The sequence below is a fragment of the Toxorhynchites rutilus genome, chromosome 1 (genome assembly GCF_029784135.1).
Source record: "Toxorhynchites rutilus septentrionalis strain SRP chromosome 1, ASM2978413v1, whole genome shotgun sequence".
Taxonomy (NCBI): Eukaryota; Metazoa; Arthropoda; class Insecta; order Diptera; family Culicidae; genus Toxorhynchites; species Toxorhynchites rutilus.
The window spans coordinates 11187839-11204752 of NC_073744.1; the positions used below are offsets into that span (position 1 = coordinate 11187839).

At 41.0% G+C, this 16914-nt stretch overlaps 1 protein-coding gene across 4 annotated transcripts in view; it reads right to left on the reverse strand.

Annotated features, from left to right (window-relative positions):
* LOC129766294 (cubilin) overlaps positions 1-16914 on the reverse strand; it is a 174907-nt gene that overhangs the window by 40022 nt on the left and 117971 nt on the right. For all 4 annotated transcript variants that reach the window (XR_008741459.1, XR_008741458.1, XR_008741457.1 and 1 more), the window contains exons 3-4: positions 1232-1383; positions 1085-1156 (exon numbers count right to left, since the gene is read on the reverse strand). Coding sequence is in view for 1 of the 4 variants with exons in the window: in XM_055766820.1 (XP_055622795.1) it covers positions 1085-1156; positions 1232-1383 (224 nt within the window). In the remaining 3 variants the exon portion in view is untranslated. The remainder of the gene's footprint in view (positions 1-1084; positions 1157-1231; positions 1384-16914) is intronic.

Here is a 16914-nt window from a genome sequence, read left to right on the forward strand (position 1 = left end):
CAGTTATAGTATTAAATGATTCTCTGAGAAACCTAAGCAATTGTGATTGCGTTCTGTTGGTTGAAAGTTCTGAAAGCACATTCACAGTCGTACTTTTCATTCAAATCGGGTCTCGAATTAAAATGCAGAGGAACGACTATTATCGAAAATGCATAATGCTGGGAAGGTTGCTACATTCCATTTCTTTCCATTCCACTCTTATCGATTGTAATTTCAACTATTTCCTCTCTGCCGGATCCTTGCCTCGATACGTGCTGTTTGATTCGTCCCTTATTCATTCAACGAACAAAAGAACAAACATTTACCCAACACTTTTATTAATGGTTTAGTCATTTAACGCCAACTTCCAGCAACTGAATTCAAAGGCTAAACTCAACCTCCGCACAAGTTTTACTTTTCTTCTCTTGCACTTGACCATGGCCACATTCCGGCCTCCGTTCGTAGCAAAAAGCAAACTCTTAAACCATTTGAAGTGGAAAAGTGGCAGTATTTTCATCTCTGTGTGTGCGTGTGTGTGTGTGCAAGAAAGCTAATCGTACCTTCGTTCCAACCTTCATTTAGTTTTTGGTCCAACTGAAAAAAAGAAGACCGGAACGGAGCCTCTGCCACTCTCGTTCCGTACCTTATCAACCCGACGAGCACGTGGCCTGCGAAGGGCGGCTTCATGGGGAAAACTTTCCTCGCGGAGGAGTACGCGGCCACGATGTGAAAGGGAGGAGTGGCGGTCCGTCGACTTGTTCGGCAGACTTAATTTGGACTACTCGCTTCTTGAGGTTTGTTTTTGTTACGTCGAAAGTGGCATACTTTTCGGGGAAAGTTTCACCTCCGAATGATACCGAGTGGCGAAGATGAAGCTCCCCCAACTTTGGTAAGTGATTCTCGTCGTAATTTGGTGGAAAATTATTGCAAGTCAAGCAACTTTGTGGATTCGTGCGAATGTAGTCGGGCGTTAAATGCCAAAGGCTGCAAACCGTGCTCGCGTGTCTAACCAGATTCATTTAAAATTCCAGACCTATGACAAGTCTTCTCGTCAAACTTTTCAGTCAGAAAAAAGGACGAACACCAGCGAAAGGGTTCTAATTACCATCAGGATATCTGTCTCGCCGCATTCGTTCGGTTCCAGCTTGGAGGGCAACCGAAACTCGGAGAATATGATCTAGGGGAGAAAAAAAAAAGATTAGTCTGACGTGTGTCGGGACTTGTGACTCTGGAGGTGCTCCATTTCATTTACCTGTATCCGTTCGGCTCCCTCGCCGATGAATTCGTACTGGTAGCAAATGGCCGACGGGAAGAGTCCCGAATGCTTTGAGTGGGACGGTGCGATGCTGCCGTTTCGGATACGGGCCGAGCTGAAGACCGCCCTGGTGCAGTGGGGAGGCGAGCCTGGGAAGGAAAAAAAAAACGATGAAGCAGAGCCGGTCAAGTTGTTGTTTTGTGGGTGGAAAGTAAAAGTTTCGCTTTGAGAATGCCTTCCCATGGTACGATATGGACATGTCACGATGGATTCCCCCCCGGGAGATGCGGAGAAACAGAAGTTACAGTGGAGACAGTTAATTCTTGCGTTGCGTTGAGGTTGAGGCAGATTGGATAATTTAATCAAGACGGCCCGAGTTAAGTGTGCAGGGATTCATAGACTAAATAATCACTCTCAATTTCAGTGATTCCATCCTTGATTGCCAACTTCAGCCCAGTTGAATGTGGGTGTGCAGATTTGGCCAACAAGTCGATGAGTCGGATGACGGAGCGCACAGAGGGAAAGATGGTGTAACTAATTAAAATAGCACAAAGTTTTCGCCAAGTTTGTAATACAGTTTGTCATTTGTTTACTCGGCTGAGCTGGGGGTGACTGAAAGTGGGGAAAGTGAGGATTACGATTATAAAATTGGGATGAGTCGGAAGGATGAAAATATCGTTGTGACTTCCGAAAATGGAAATCTAAGCAGAAGCAAATGTAGTTACTCGTCTCATCTTTCTTCTTCGCGAATTCGAAATTGATTCGGAAGGAATGATGATACCATACATAATTGATCAACAGTAATAGACGGGAAAATTGAGACGAAGGAAGATAAACTGTAAGTTACAAACGTTTACTGTTATTTTGTGGCGTGGAAGGACGTTTTCACGCTTCTTTTTCGATTCGTTGAATGTGTGCAATAAACATGTTTATTGGCACTTTCCGATTCTTGGAACTGCTCAATAAACGTTTAACCTTTTCTAAAAATACCATTAGCAACATATCTTCACCTTTTAGTTCGAAGTGTCATTTATGTGGCAAATTTTCTTCGGTATTAGACTTTTTTTCATTAAACGATGTTTTCATGCCTAATCTTCCAGAAAACCACAGAAAAACTGTTCCCAGCTTTTAAAAAAAACAACATCAAGCTCAATTGTGCCATGTTGATATTCCAAGCATAGTTGTTCAACCATGTATTTTTAAATCGTAATCAAGCCTGATTGATTCAAGTGAGGAGAACTTTCCAAATTCCATTAAATAATAGTTTACTGTTTATAAAAAAACCCGGTGTATTGCCAAACAGAAATGCTTGAAGCATCTTCTTCTTGAATGGCGTTAACGTTCCCTGTGGAACTTTTGCCGTCTCAACGTATGTATTAACTAGCGTCATTTAATAATACTTAGTTGAGATTTCTTAAGCCAAATAACACCGCCTTGAATGTATTCCGAGGGGCAAGCTCTAGAACACGCGTGACCACAGTGCAAGTCGGAAGAAATTTCTCTGACGAAAAATCTCCCGGCCAGAACGGGAATCGAACCCGAACACACGGCATGATAATGTGAGACGCTAACCACTCGGCCACAGGTGCACTTCTTGAAGCTTGAAGTGCTTGAAGCATCTGGTAGACAAATATGATTGAAAACTTTGATTGCGTTTTTCTCAGTTGCTGATTTTGGAACATGGGACAACTATGCGTAGAACGGCAGAATAGTACTTGTTAAACAGCGATATCCGTGCACCGTGGGGAATCGCTGGCCATCAGGCCAAAAATGAGAAATTACCTCAGCTGTTTCGTAATTTTTCGTAAAATTTCGATAATAAATCCCAAATTTGGCCGTAATATCATGAAATCTGATTTTTTATGACTTTTGAAAGCTTGGCATATTGACGTTTTGACGTAGGATTACGTCTTTCGGGAACATATTGGGGTACAAATTGAAAAATGAAAATCGATCGCATCGTGAAAAATGTCCAATTTCAAACGCTTGTTACTCATTCATTTCATGATGGATTGATGAGATTTTTGCATCAAACGATTACGGCACTCCATAACAATTTTTCACATTGAATAAAATAGTATATATTATATAACTAACTATCGAACAATTGAAAAAATTCAACCCCTATCCAAACAGTGATACCCAGTCCTGATTGGTCGAAATTGACGTCATTTCTTTTTCGCGCCCGATTCGTTCTCTCACCGGCAAGCTGCATGGCAATCGAGGAGGAGGCGCCTACATCACACATACCAAATGATATAAAAGCAAGGAGCATTCGTGGATCTCATTCATTCTTACAACGGACGTGGAACGGACAACAACAAGTGGAGAGCAGCAGCAGTGAAAGCGGCTAATATATAGGCGAGCATAGAAGTTGAGCGGTCAAAATGCGAGCTGTGTCTCACATCGAGCTTCTATGGCAGCATAAGCAGCGGCAAACAGTAGCAACGGTTGTTGAAACCGGTCTACTACTAGTGGCAGCAGCAAGCATCACGAGCGGATCGTTTCAGGCACGCTCTCTCCGTCAGAAGTGCGAGCACGTTTCTTGGCATCATGAAAGTGCAGCATCGAATCTGAGCGGCCAACAATTGAGCTGTGTCTCACATAAGTGGCAGTAGCAGCAGCAGCGGCGGTAAACATCGAGGCTGAACCTCAACAATCGAGCTGTGTCTCGCATCGGTCCACTACTGTTGGCAACAACAAATATCATGAGTAGAGAGTTTCAGGCATTCTCTATTTCTCTACTGCTGCTGCTGCTGCTGCTACTCAGTCAGATTTCTTATTCTTGTTGGAAGCTCAGATCGATAAACATATGTGTTTCTAGTGTGCATTGCTGGTACTCCTGTTCACATCAACCAGTACAATTGGATGCGGTTATGGAGGTAAAGAAGACAAAGGACCCGGTTAAGGAATAGTGTATCGCAAGGTTCCACATGGCAACATCCAGTGTATCAAACCCGCTATCCGTTGTTTAGCTCACCGTGATGGTGTCAACGAAACCCTTGCAAACCGACGCACAGAAGCCGAAGATGCCAAAGCCAAGGAAAGCAGCAGCGACTCCGAAAAAACTACCGCTGCCAAAAAGTTAACAACTACTACATCCGACTGAAACCTCATTACATTAGCACGCAGCAGATTCCATACAACCCATTTAACCATTCCAGTTCTTTTCAGGACTTTCGATATTGCTTTGAAACGAAAGAGTTTAATTTATTGTTTTCCACTTATCATAAAAATGATATAAAACTACGATCAAAAATACTGTTTACTTTTACATTTTCTTTGATCATGTGCAACTAACAGGAAACTTATCACGTCAGAAACATACTTTCCATCAACCAACCTGACTGGATGCGGTAAGGGAGGCGAATGACATATGTATGCATATATACATATATAGCGAAACGGCTCCGGTCATACACAGCACGTTTCAGACAAATGCCTCAAGGAATTTTCTAAAATAATATTTTGCCGATGCCTTTGCGCGAACTACACAGGCGAGTAGCACCATAATAGCAAATCAATTGTCGAAGTTCGTGATATGGGTGCGTTCATCGCTATTCGGTTCGACGTCGGTTTAACCCTTTCATTACGGCAGTGTGCTCCGCCGAAGTGCTACCCCTGTACGAAGCACTGCGCCGAAAAGTATGCACATCGCGCTGGTGTGATCGAAGAGCAGTATGAATTTCATGTCGTCTAAAGACGACGCTCGTACACACAGCTCGTCGCGCGGATGTCGTCTATAGACGACGCTCGTAACGGATGGGATAACAACGCTTGGCAACATTGACATCTGACAATTTTCATATAAGATTTTTTCCCCGCATGTTAAAAGTGGTTTTTCATGTACATAAAAGCGCAGCGTAGTATGTCAACTGCTTCCCGGTTAGAAAATAAATGATCGTTAGAAAATAAATGAGCGACCCGTCCAATTTCAAACGCTTATTGCTCATTCATTTCATGATGGATTGATGAGATGTTTGTATCATACGTTGTCGGCACTCCATAATATTTTTTCACATTGAATAAAATAATATATATCATGTAACTAACAATCGAACAATTAAAAAATCTCAACCATTATCCAAACAGAAGATACCTAGACCTGATTGATCGAAATTGACGTCATTTCTTTTTCGCGCCCGATTCGTTCGTTCACCGGCAAGCTGCATGACAATCGAGGAGGAGGCGCCTACTTCACACATACCAAATGATATAAAAGGATGGAGCGTTCGTGGATTTTATTCATTTTTACAACGGACGTGGAACGGACAACAGTGGAGAGCAGCAGCAGTAGACGCGGCTAATATATAGACGAGCATCGAAGCTGTGTGGTCAATAGGCTAGCTGTGCCTCACATCAAGCTTCTATGGCAGTATAAGCAGCGACAAACTACTACTACTCTACTAGTGGCAGCAGCAAGCATTGCGAGCGGAGCATTTCGGGCACGCTCTCTCCATCAGAAGTGCTAGCACACGCTTCTTGGAATCGTGAAAATGCAACAGTGAACTTCAAGATGAGCATCGAATCTGAGCGGCCAACAATTGAGCTGTGTCTCATATCGAACTTTAGTGGCAGTAGCAGCAGCAGCGGCGGTAAACATCGAGGCCTAACATCAACAATCGAGCTGTGTCCCGCATCGGTCCAGTACTGATGGCAACAGCAAACATCATGAGCAGAAAGTTTCAGGCATGTTCTCTCTTTTTGCTGATGCTGCTGCTCAGTCAGATTTCTCATTTTGTTCGACGCTCAGATCGGTAAACATATATGTTTTTAGTGTTTTAAGTGTAGTCACATCAAATCAACATCAACCAACATGACTTCATGCGGCAAGGAAGGCAAAGGAAGCGTATCGCAAGGTTCTACATGACAATATCCAGTGTATCAAATTCGCTATTCGCCGTTTAGCTCGACGTGATGGTGTCAACGAAAACCACCAAAATAAAAACAGAAATAAGCAGCAGCGGCTCCGAAAAAGCTACCGCTGCCAAAAAACAACAGAAGTGAATTGTTGTTTTTGTTGCTCCATAAAGTTTTACGCGAGTAAATATGTCGGAATATATGTTCACGCAATATGAGCGCCAATCTCGTAAACGTGCATCGGAGCTGAAACAACTTTCTATCACTGATACCGAAAGCTCGATTGTAACACTGGTGAAATGAACAAAAAATACCCAACAACCAAATCAAACGGCCCTTTTCAGGGCCATCAGATCATTATCAAAGAGTTTAACAATATATTTTTTCAAACATCCAAAATCAGCATGCGACAGATAGCCTAACGTAATCCTACGTCAACTATGCGGTCGTGTCTCGGACACAACCTTCTGTGACTGTTTTTGACAATTTTTTAAAAGAAACTACATTTCTTCGAAACCTTCTGCAGCTTCAGTGATAGCTTGGATTTGTTTGTCGTCAAAGGAAAAGTTGTTCGAAAAACTATACAAAACAAATCTCTTTCATTAGATATTGTGATCATTGATCATATTAGACCCGACAAAAAAATGGGTGGGTTATATCTATGATATAACCGCAAGGTTGACGTGGAACTACCTTAGCTTAGCAATCATTCGTTTGTATTGATTAAATTCTTGATTGAATGAAACAGTTTCCAAATTCAATTGAGTTCAATATATTTGCTCTGTGAGTGAAAAAAATGAACAAATGCCATGTAAAGTCAATTCATTTATTGTGATTGATTGTTCTTCGTTACAAGTAAATTTAATGACGGACCTTTTACTTTTGGTATGATGACTAGAACAAAATATATGTACGGAAGAATTATCAAACGTTTGATGAACCAGCCTAAGGCTGAAAATCTTTCCAATAAAGACAAAAAAAAATTATCAAACGATTATTTTATTTTACATTTCCCTCTGAAGTTTACATCCCAAAAGTGTAAATACTTCTCGAATCTCGAGTTTGCTTGAAACTGGGAAGTTCATTCGCTGCACGATTTTCCCAGGTTCCTAAGTTTAGAAGATCATGTTAGGACAGACATATTCCACTCTGCACAAAGGCAAGCGAGGACAAAAGTACTCGCAGTTTGCATTTACTTGCAGAGCCGATTTCCCCAGAAACCTCGGTTTTGAAGTCTGTGTTAGGGAAACACATTCCAGTCGGAACAAAAATACCCCCGACTTGCATGAATTTGAAATACCGATTTCTCCAGGCACCTTGGTTTAGAAATCTCTATTAGGGAACACATTTCGGTGGGAACTTTAAACGGAGACTTTAAATCTAACAATTCATTCGTCTCCGATTTTCTTTTCTACTATTTTTATTATTTTTGTTCCAAATGTTCTATATTTTCTTGTAAAGTTCTGTTTCTTTCAAAAATTCAATTAAGTTATTCTCCTGAGTGTCATCATTACTTAATATGTCCCTTAGGTTCTGTCCAATATTATTCCTAATTCTAGCATCCTTCGTATGTTGGCAATCCAGTAGCAAGTGACTTACAGAGATGGGAGCCTCGTTGCAAGAGCATTGAGGTTTTTCTTTATTTCTTTGAAAAAGATATGTATGAGTGACCTTTGTATGGCCGATTCGAAGACGGGTGAGAAGCAGTCTTTCCTTACTGTTGTTTCTGTCATGCCATGGAAGAGTGTTGTTTTTAATTCTTTGAAGAAAAGTTGATCTGCTATTTCTCCAGGCTATGTCCCAACTTTGGCGGATCTGTTGTTTTACCCAAAGTTTCGCATCAGAGCGAGGAATGGGTATATTAGGGGGTTCTTGGGTTCTGCCCCTACCGGCTAATTTGTCGGCGGCAGTGTTTCCAGGAATTCCGGTATGACCGGGAACCCAGCAGAAGGTAATATTTTTGTCAGAAGCAGCTTCTTCTATTGCAATGATCCATAGGTGAAGGTTTTTACCTTTTTGAAGAGCCTGGAGACAGCTCGCGGAATCAGAAAATACAACAGTAGGAAGAGAATCATGTGTGCACTCTTGGGTAGCGATTAGAAGCGAAAAAGCTTCTGCGCTAAAAATTGTGCATTGAGGAGGAAGCGAGAAGCTACCAGTGTATTGGTTATCAAAAATTCCACAACCGACACCGTCAGTGCTTACAGAACCATCAGTGTAAACTTGATGTTCAAACTGGAATTTTGTTTCTACGAGGTGATTGAAACATGCCTTTACTTTTGATTGGAGATCTCCTGCACGAACTTCCTCGAGTAAATCAAAGTTGACGGTCGGCGGTTTCACATTCCAATTCCTTTCCATAACCGTCGAATGTACACATATATCGGGAAGATTATGATTATGATTACTGATTGGTGTGTTCTTTGAATCGGTCCTTTGCCCGAGATATTAATGGGACATCATGGTCGCGGTCAGGAATTGAAAGGTAACGGATAGCTGTATCGGTTACAATCTTCGTAACGAGCCGATCGAATGGTAGCTGCCCACTTTCCGCCATAACAGCGAGAGTGGGACTTGTAACAAAGGCACCGATGGCTATCTTTATTGCCTTATTATATACCGGTTCGATCGTTTTAAGCGGTTTTTCGCCACCTCTGCTGAAGATGCTTACTCCATAGAGAATTTTTGGAATTAACCAAACGTTTACTATCCTTAAAAGAGATTTCCTATGTCCGGAAACTAGGTTGCCAGAAATTGCCTTCAATAAATTTAATCTGTTTCGGGCTTCTTTTTTGATCACCTGAGCATGTGGCATGAAACTAAGTTTCTTGTCAAAGGTTACTCCGAGTATTTTAAGAGTTTTGACTGAGGGGATTTGGGTTTCGAAAATTTTGGGGTTGGAAATTTTGAAGTGAGCTTTTGGACTGCATATATGAAGAACTTTAGATTTTTCCGGAGATATTTCGAAACCAAGATTTTGGGCCCAGTCTAGAACGGAATCAATTGCTCTCTGAAGTCTTTTCCTTGTTGCTGAAGCAGCGACGCTAACTGAAACTAGCACACTGTCATCTGCATAAACAAGGATTTTTACATTATCAGGAATTTTTGCAAAAAGGGATTGCATAATGACCAAGAAGAGGGTTGGTGATATAACCGAGTCCTGGGGAATTCCATTTTCTTGGATTTTTAGTGAAGATTTTGTGTTGTTGACTATGGTTCTAAAGGTTCTATTTTCTAGGAAACTTTTAATATAAAAACCTAGTCTTCCACGGATCCCCCAGTCGAAGAGACTCCTCAATACTGGGTACCTCCATGCTCTATCAAATGCCTTGCTAAGATCAAGTGAGGCCACATCTTTCTCGATAACGTCATGTACAATAGCCTCTAATTCTTCGAGGTGATCTTCTGTGCATTTTCCCGCACGAAAAGCGAACTGTCTTGGATCTAGTAGCTTATTAGACTCTAAGAAGATCTTTAAGCGTCGATTAACTATCCTTTCTAGAACTTTTCCGACACAACTCAAAAGAGTTATAGGTCGGAAATTGTCAAGAAGATGTTGGTTTTTGTCTGGTTTCGGAAGTGAAACTATCAGACCGTCTTTCCAGCAATTGGGAATATTCCCGCTGGACCATACCTTATTGTAAACTGTCAATAAGACTTCGACTAATCGACCCACTGAGTTTTTAATATGGTATTTATTGATGAGATAAGATATAAAAAATGGTTTCGCTTACCGCGTACCTGAAGATAACAACCAGTGATTAAACGAGATCTCTGGTTATCGCCGTAGAAACACCTCAATACCACGAAATGAAAAAAATGCCTTCGAAGAGGCCCTCTGGCACTCACTAAACTGGATCACCAATATATTCTCTTCTTTTGGTTTCCTTATAACTTCGCTTATAATTTTCTTTTTCTATTCTTTCTTTTGACGTAGGATTACGTCTTTCGGGAACATATTGGGGTACAAATTGAAAATCGAAAATCGAGCACATCTTAAAAATTGTCCAATTTCGAACGCGTATTGCTCAGTCACTTCATGATGGATTGATGAAATTTTTGCGTCAATCGATTTCGGCACTCCATAACAATTTTTATATTGAATAAAATAATATATGTCATGAAACTAACTATCGAACAAGTGAAAAATCTCAACCCCTATCCTAACGGAAGTACCCACATCTGATTGGTCGAAATTGACGACACATGCGGCGGTTCCCTAACAGAGACATCTAAACCAAGCTGCCTGGGGGAAATCAGCATTGGAAATACATGAAAGTAGGGGTAGCTTTTGTTGTCACCGAAATGTGTTCCCTAACAGAGAAATCTAAACCAAGGTGCCCGGGAGAAATCGGCATTGCACATATATGCAAGTTGCGGGCAATTTTATGTTGCCTCACTGAGTGACACGATTAATTCTAGCAAATAAAATGTGAATTTGAAACTTTAATGTTGGTTGCTTCGTGAAATTTCATATCAATGACCGATCCGTGTAAGTGTAAAATTGTATATGGTGGCATTTGTGTTAAAAATTACTTGATATATGAAACGATTTACTTTAATTTTCCTAAATAGAAACCAAGGTGTGTTCCCACTCGAGAACTTGTCGTTCGGTTTAAAGTGTTTAAGCTGTAAAGTTGTGTTCATTTTCACCTAAGGACCATACCATACAGCGAGAAAAGTTGAAAAAGTAAAGAACTAATCGAAAAAAATGATTTCCCATTTGCTTTACATATAGTATTAGGTGTTGTTAGTCCAATTTAAATTCGCATTGGGTTGAATAAACACTCAGAAAGTAAAAATTATAGAAGAAAATTACCTTTCCCATTTCAAATATGTTTTCGCTACATTGATGTAACATGTTTTTAATTGTTTTCGATATTGATAATTATCTTATATTACATTGATTTTGAGTTTTTGAGTTTTTTTTTCATTATTTCATCCATATATAACACAGGAGGCATCTCGTCTAGAGTCACAGAGGGCGGTTTTCATCATATATCATTCCACTTCGGCATCTTTTATCTGATACGCACCATCTAACGACTTATTATCATCCTTCTATCATCATCACTCGGTTGTAAACAGTGGTGGAGTGAACAATCAATATCCAACAACCAAACAAAACGGCCCTTTTCAGAACCACCAAATCATTATCAAAGAGTTTAATTCTTCAAACATATCCAAAGTAAACAGATAAACAGCCTAACGGAATCCTACGTCTATGCGGTCGTGTCTCAGACACAACCCTCCTGTGACTTTTTATTTCAAATTCACTGAGTCTTAATACAGACTTTTGCAGCACTTTTTCTCACTCAAACACAGCACAACACAACGCAGCGCAAATTTGGCGGGAAAACGGCTTCTGAAAATAAAAAGGTAAGAAGAAAACGTTAGTGGGTAAAACTTGAATACAAGCAATACCCGTGACATCGTGTGTTTGCAATGCCGATTTCGCTGCTTGGTTTTAAAGTCTGTGTTAGGGAACATTTTTCGATGAGAACAAAATTCCCACTACTTTCATGTATTTGCAATGCCGATTTCCCCAAGGCTGCTTGGTTTTGATGGCTGTGTTAGGGAAACCGTAAATCGGGCCAATCAAAACGATGCAGGCTAGAGGGTGGAGGTGGTAGCGCTGGAGTAGAGTAGAGTTTTCAAAGGGCCTTTCTCAAGGCTAGAGACGAATGAACTGCAAAAGTTTAAAGTCTCTAAAATACAATACCTTACCTTACCTTACAAATTCATGCTAGTCGAGGGCATTTTTGTAACACAGAAACCAAGGTGTCTGGGGAAATCGACTTTGCAAATAAATGCAAACTGCGAGTGCATTTGTACTCGCTTGCCTTTGTGCAGACTGGAATATGTTACGCTAACACGGTCTTCTAAACTAAATTACCTGGAGAAATCGTGCAGACACTAGAGGCAAATGAACTTTTAAGTTTGAAGCCTCTTCAGTATTAAAAGTAGAAGTTGAAGTTGTTGATTCATGCAAGCCGGGGGTACTCCTACACCCGCATGTTTTTTTTTGCACTCCGGAAAGTATTTTCCTAACACGGATTACAGGAGCAGCTACGAACACAACGCTTTGGCTCGGTTATGCAAAATTGCATTGGGATATGCCTTCATATCTTCTGCTCACTGAATCTCTACGCATACCATTTGATGATTAGGCAAAATGTTGATAACCGTTTGCAGCGATAACGCCTATTGATTAAACAATATGCGTTCAACATACATGCCAACATGAAAATGAGTGCCTGAAGTTCATCAAATCAAGCAAATTCGTGGTTCCAGAAGTACGTACACTTGAGACATGCAAACTTCAGAGGGAAATGTAAAATATAATAATCGCTTGATAACTCTTCCGTTTACATATTTTGTAAGTCCTAAGCATCATAGCAAACGTAAAAGGACAATCACGTAATTTACTTGTAATGAAGAACATAATCTATCACCATGCATGAATTGACCTCACATGGCATTTGTTCAATCTTTTACTCACAAAGCAAATATATATTGTTTCATTCAATCAAAAATTTAATCAATATAAACAAATGATTACTAGCTTAGCTAGTCCCACGTCAACCTTGCGGTTATGTCATAGATATAACTCACCCATTTTTACTATATTTTTTATACTGAAATTTTATCTAGGATTTAATTGAATCGAAAACACAATAATCTATTGGTGAAAGCTTCTGCCATACAAATGAACCAGAAATTTATACACAACTAGATAACTGATCTGACAAATGAAGCCAACTTTGGCATGCGAGGGTTGTTCGCGCCCGACGCTCCGAGTGTCGAACAAAAATGCAGTAACCGAAACCACGCCCATCGAAAATGCGCAACAAAGCAATCCGCTATAAAAGTGGCGAGCACGATGCGCTCCACTTCTCATTCCACTCCGACCGTCGACAGAGACGGACGTGTTTGGAACTCTATTCATTACCTGATTTTTAAAAAGCTATTTATTTCTCTTTTCAGATTGTCTACCTGCGATTCATCAACCACCTGTCTGCCCTTGAGGACTACAATAATGAGGAAAACCCGGTCAACCGATCCAGGCATACCACATGGCACCAACAAACTGCATCGATCGGATTAGAAAGAAACCGCTATGCTTTATTGGATAGCCATACCGAGGAGGAACCAACTACCGAGAAAGTAAATGTAGAGAAAAAAGTCACAGAAGGTTGTGTCCGAGACACGACCGCATAGTTGACGTAGGATTACGTTAGGCTATCTGTCGCATGCTGATTTTGGATGTTCGAAAAAATATATTGTTAAACTCTTTGATAATGATCTGATGGCCCTGAAAAGGGCCGTTTAATTTGGTTGTTGGGTATTTTTTGTTCATTTCACCAGTGTTACAATCGAGCTTTCGGTATCAGTGATAGAAAGTTGTTTCAGCTCCGATGCACGTTTACGAGATTGGCGCTCATATTGCGTGAACATATATTCCGACATATTTACTCGCGTAAAACTTTATGGAGCAACAAAAACAACAATTCACTTCTGTTGTTTTTTGGCAGCGGTAGCTTTTTCGGAGCCGCTGCTGCTTATTTCTGTTTTTATTTTGGTGGTTTTCGTTGACACCATCACGTCGAGCTAAACGGCGAATAGCGAATTTGATACACTGGATATTGTCATGTAGAACCTTGCGATACGCTTCCTTTGCCTTCCTTGCCGCATGAAGTCATGTTGGTTGATGTTGATCTGATGTGACCACACTTAAAACACTAAAAACATATATGTTTACCGATCTGAGCATCGAACAAAATGAGAAATCTGACTGAGCAGCAGCATCAGCAAAAAGAGAGAACATGCCTGAAACTTTCTGCTCATGATGTTTGCTGTTGCCATCAGTACTGGACCGATGCGGGACACAGCTCGATTGTTGATGTTAGGCCTCGATGTTTACCGCCGCTGCTGCTGCTACTGCCACTAAAGTTCGATATGAGACACAGCTCAATTGTTGGCCGCTCAGATTCGATGCTCATCTTGAAGTTCACTGTTGCACTTTCACGATTCCAAGAAGCGTGTGCTCGCACTTCTGATGGAGAGAGCGTGCCCGAAATGCTCCGCTCGCAATGCTTGCTGCTGCCACTAGTAGAGTAGTAGTAGTTTGTCGCTGCTTATACTGCCATAGAAGCTTGATGTGAGGCACAGCTAGCCTATTGACCACACAGCTTCGATGCTCGTCTATATATTAGCCGCGTCTACTGCTGCTGCTCTCCACTGTTGTCCGTTCCACGTCCGTTGTAAAAATGAATAAAATCCACGAACGCTCCATCCTTTTATATCATTTGGTATGTGTGAAGTAGGCGCCTCCTCCTCGATTGTCATGCAGCTTGCCGGTGAACGAACGAATCGGGCGCGAAAAAGAAATGACGTCAATTTCGATCAATCAGGCCTAGGTGTCTTCTGTTTGGATAATGGTTGAGATTTTTTAATTGTTCGATTGTTAGTTACATGATATATATTATTTTATTCAATGTGAAAAATTATTATGGAGTACCGACAACGTATGATACAAACATCTCATCAATTCATCATGAAATGAATGAGCAATAAGCGTTTGAAATTGGACGGGTCGCTCATTTATTTTCTAACGATCATTTATTTTCTAACCGGGAAGCAGTTGACATACTACGCTGCGCTTTTATGTACATGAAAAACCACTTTTAACATGCGGGGAAAAAATCTTATATGAAAATTGTCAGATGTCAATGTTGCCAAGCGTAGTTATCCCATCCGTTACGAGCGTCGTCTATAGACGACATCCGCGCGACGAGCTGTGTGTACGAGCGTCGTCTTTAGACGACATGAAATTCATACTGCTCTTCGATCACACCAGCGCGATGTGCATACTTTTCGGCGCAGTGCTTCGTACAGGGGTAGCACTTCGGCGGAGCACACTGCCGTAATGAAAGGGTTAAACCGACGCCGAACCGAATAGCGATGAACGCACCCATATCACGAACTTCGACAATTGATTTGCTATTATGGTGCTACTCGCCTGTGTAGTTCGCGCAAAGGCATCGGCAAAATATTATTTTAGAAAATTCCTTGAGGCATTTGTCTGAAACGTGCTGTGTATGACCGGAGCCGTTTCGCTATATATATATATGCATACATATGTCATTCGCCTCCCTTACCGCATCCAGTCAGGTTGGTTGATGGAAAGTATGTTTCTGACGTGATAAGTTTCCTGTTAGTTGCACATGATCAAAGAAAATGTAAAAGTAAACAGTATTTTTGATCGTAGTTTTATATCATTTTTATGATAAGTGGAAAACAATAAATTAAACTCTTTCGTTTCAAAGCAATATCGAAAGTCCTGAAAAGAACTGGAATGGTTAAATGGGTTGTATGGAATCTGCTGCGTGCTAATGTAATGAGGTTTCAGTCGGATGTAGTAGTTGTTAACTTTTTGGCAGCGGTAGTTTTTTCGGAGTCGCTGCTGCTTTCCTTGGCTTTGGCATCTTCGGCTTCTGTGCGTCGGTTTGCAAGGGTTTCGTTGACACCATCACGGTGAGCTAAACAACGGATAGCGGGTTTGATACACTGGATGTTGCCATGTGGAACCTTGCGATACACTATTCCTTAACCGGGTCCTTTGTCTTCTTTACCTCCATAACCGCATCCAATTGTACTGGTTGATGTGAACAGGAGTACCAGCAATGCACACTAGAAACACATATGTTTATCGATCTGAGCGTCCAACAAGAATAAGAAATCTGACTGAGTAGCAGCAGCAGCAGCAGCAGTAGAGAAATAGAGAATGCCTGAAACTCTCTACTCATGATATTTGTTGTTGCCAACAGTAGTGGACCGATGCGAGACACAGCTCGATTGTTGAGGTTCAGCCTCGATGTTTACCGCCGCTGCTGCTGCTACTGCCACTTATGTGAGACACAGCTCAATTGTTGGCCGCTCAGATTCGATGCTGCACTTTCACGATGCCAAAAAACGTTCTCGCACTTCTGACGGAGAGAGCGTGCCTGAAACGATCCGCTCGTGATGCTTGCTGCTGCCACTAGTAGTAGGGGACTGGGTATCACTGTTTGGATAGGGGTTGAATTTTTTCAATTGTTCGATAGTTAGTTATATAATATATACTATTTTATTCAATGTGAAAAATTGTTATGGAGTGCCGTAATCGTTTGATGCAAAAATCTCATCAATCCATCATGAAATGAATGAGTAACAAGCGTTTGGAATTGGACATTTTTCACGATGCGATCGATTTTCATTTTTCAATTTGTACCCCAATATGTTCCCGAAAGACGTAATCCTACGTCAAAAGTGAAAGTACCACCTTATTTTACAACATCGAGAGATGTAGGAACTTTGAGGTCTGAACTGCTGGCGCTGAAATTGCAGCCAGTTTTTAAAATATGCAGCATCGGCATTAAAATTACTAGTCCCACTCTGGAGCAATACAAAATCATTGGTTCATACCTGGAATAAAAAATCATGAGTTTTACACTCACGATACGCCTTCTGAAAAACCATTTAAGGTGGTGTTGCGAGGTTTTCCTGCTATTGAGTTGGAGGATATTAAAAAAGATCTGGAACAATCATACAATATTCATCCGTTGCCTGTATATAGGATGACTCGGCATAAAACACCAGACAATGGGTATTCCAATGTCTTGTACCTGATCCACTTCAAGAAAGGATCAGCCAACATAACTCGCCTGAGAAAAATCAGTGAGATCTTCAACATCTCGGTACAATGGGACCGATACAAACCTCAACATCGGAATGTAACGCAATGTTCGAATTGCCTTGGTTTCGGACACGGAACAAGA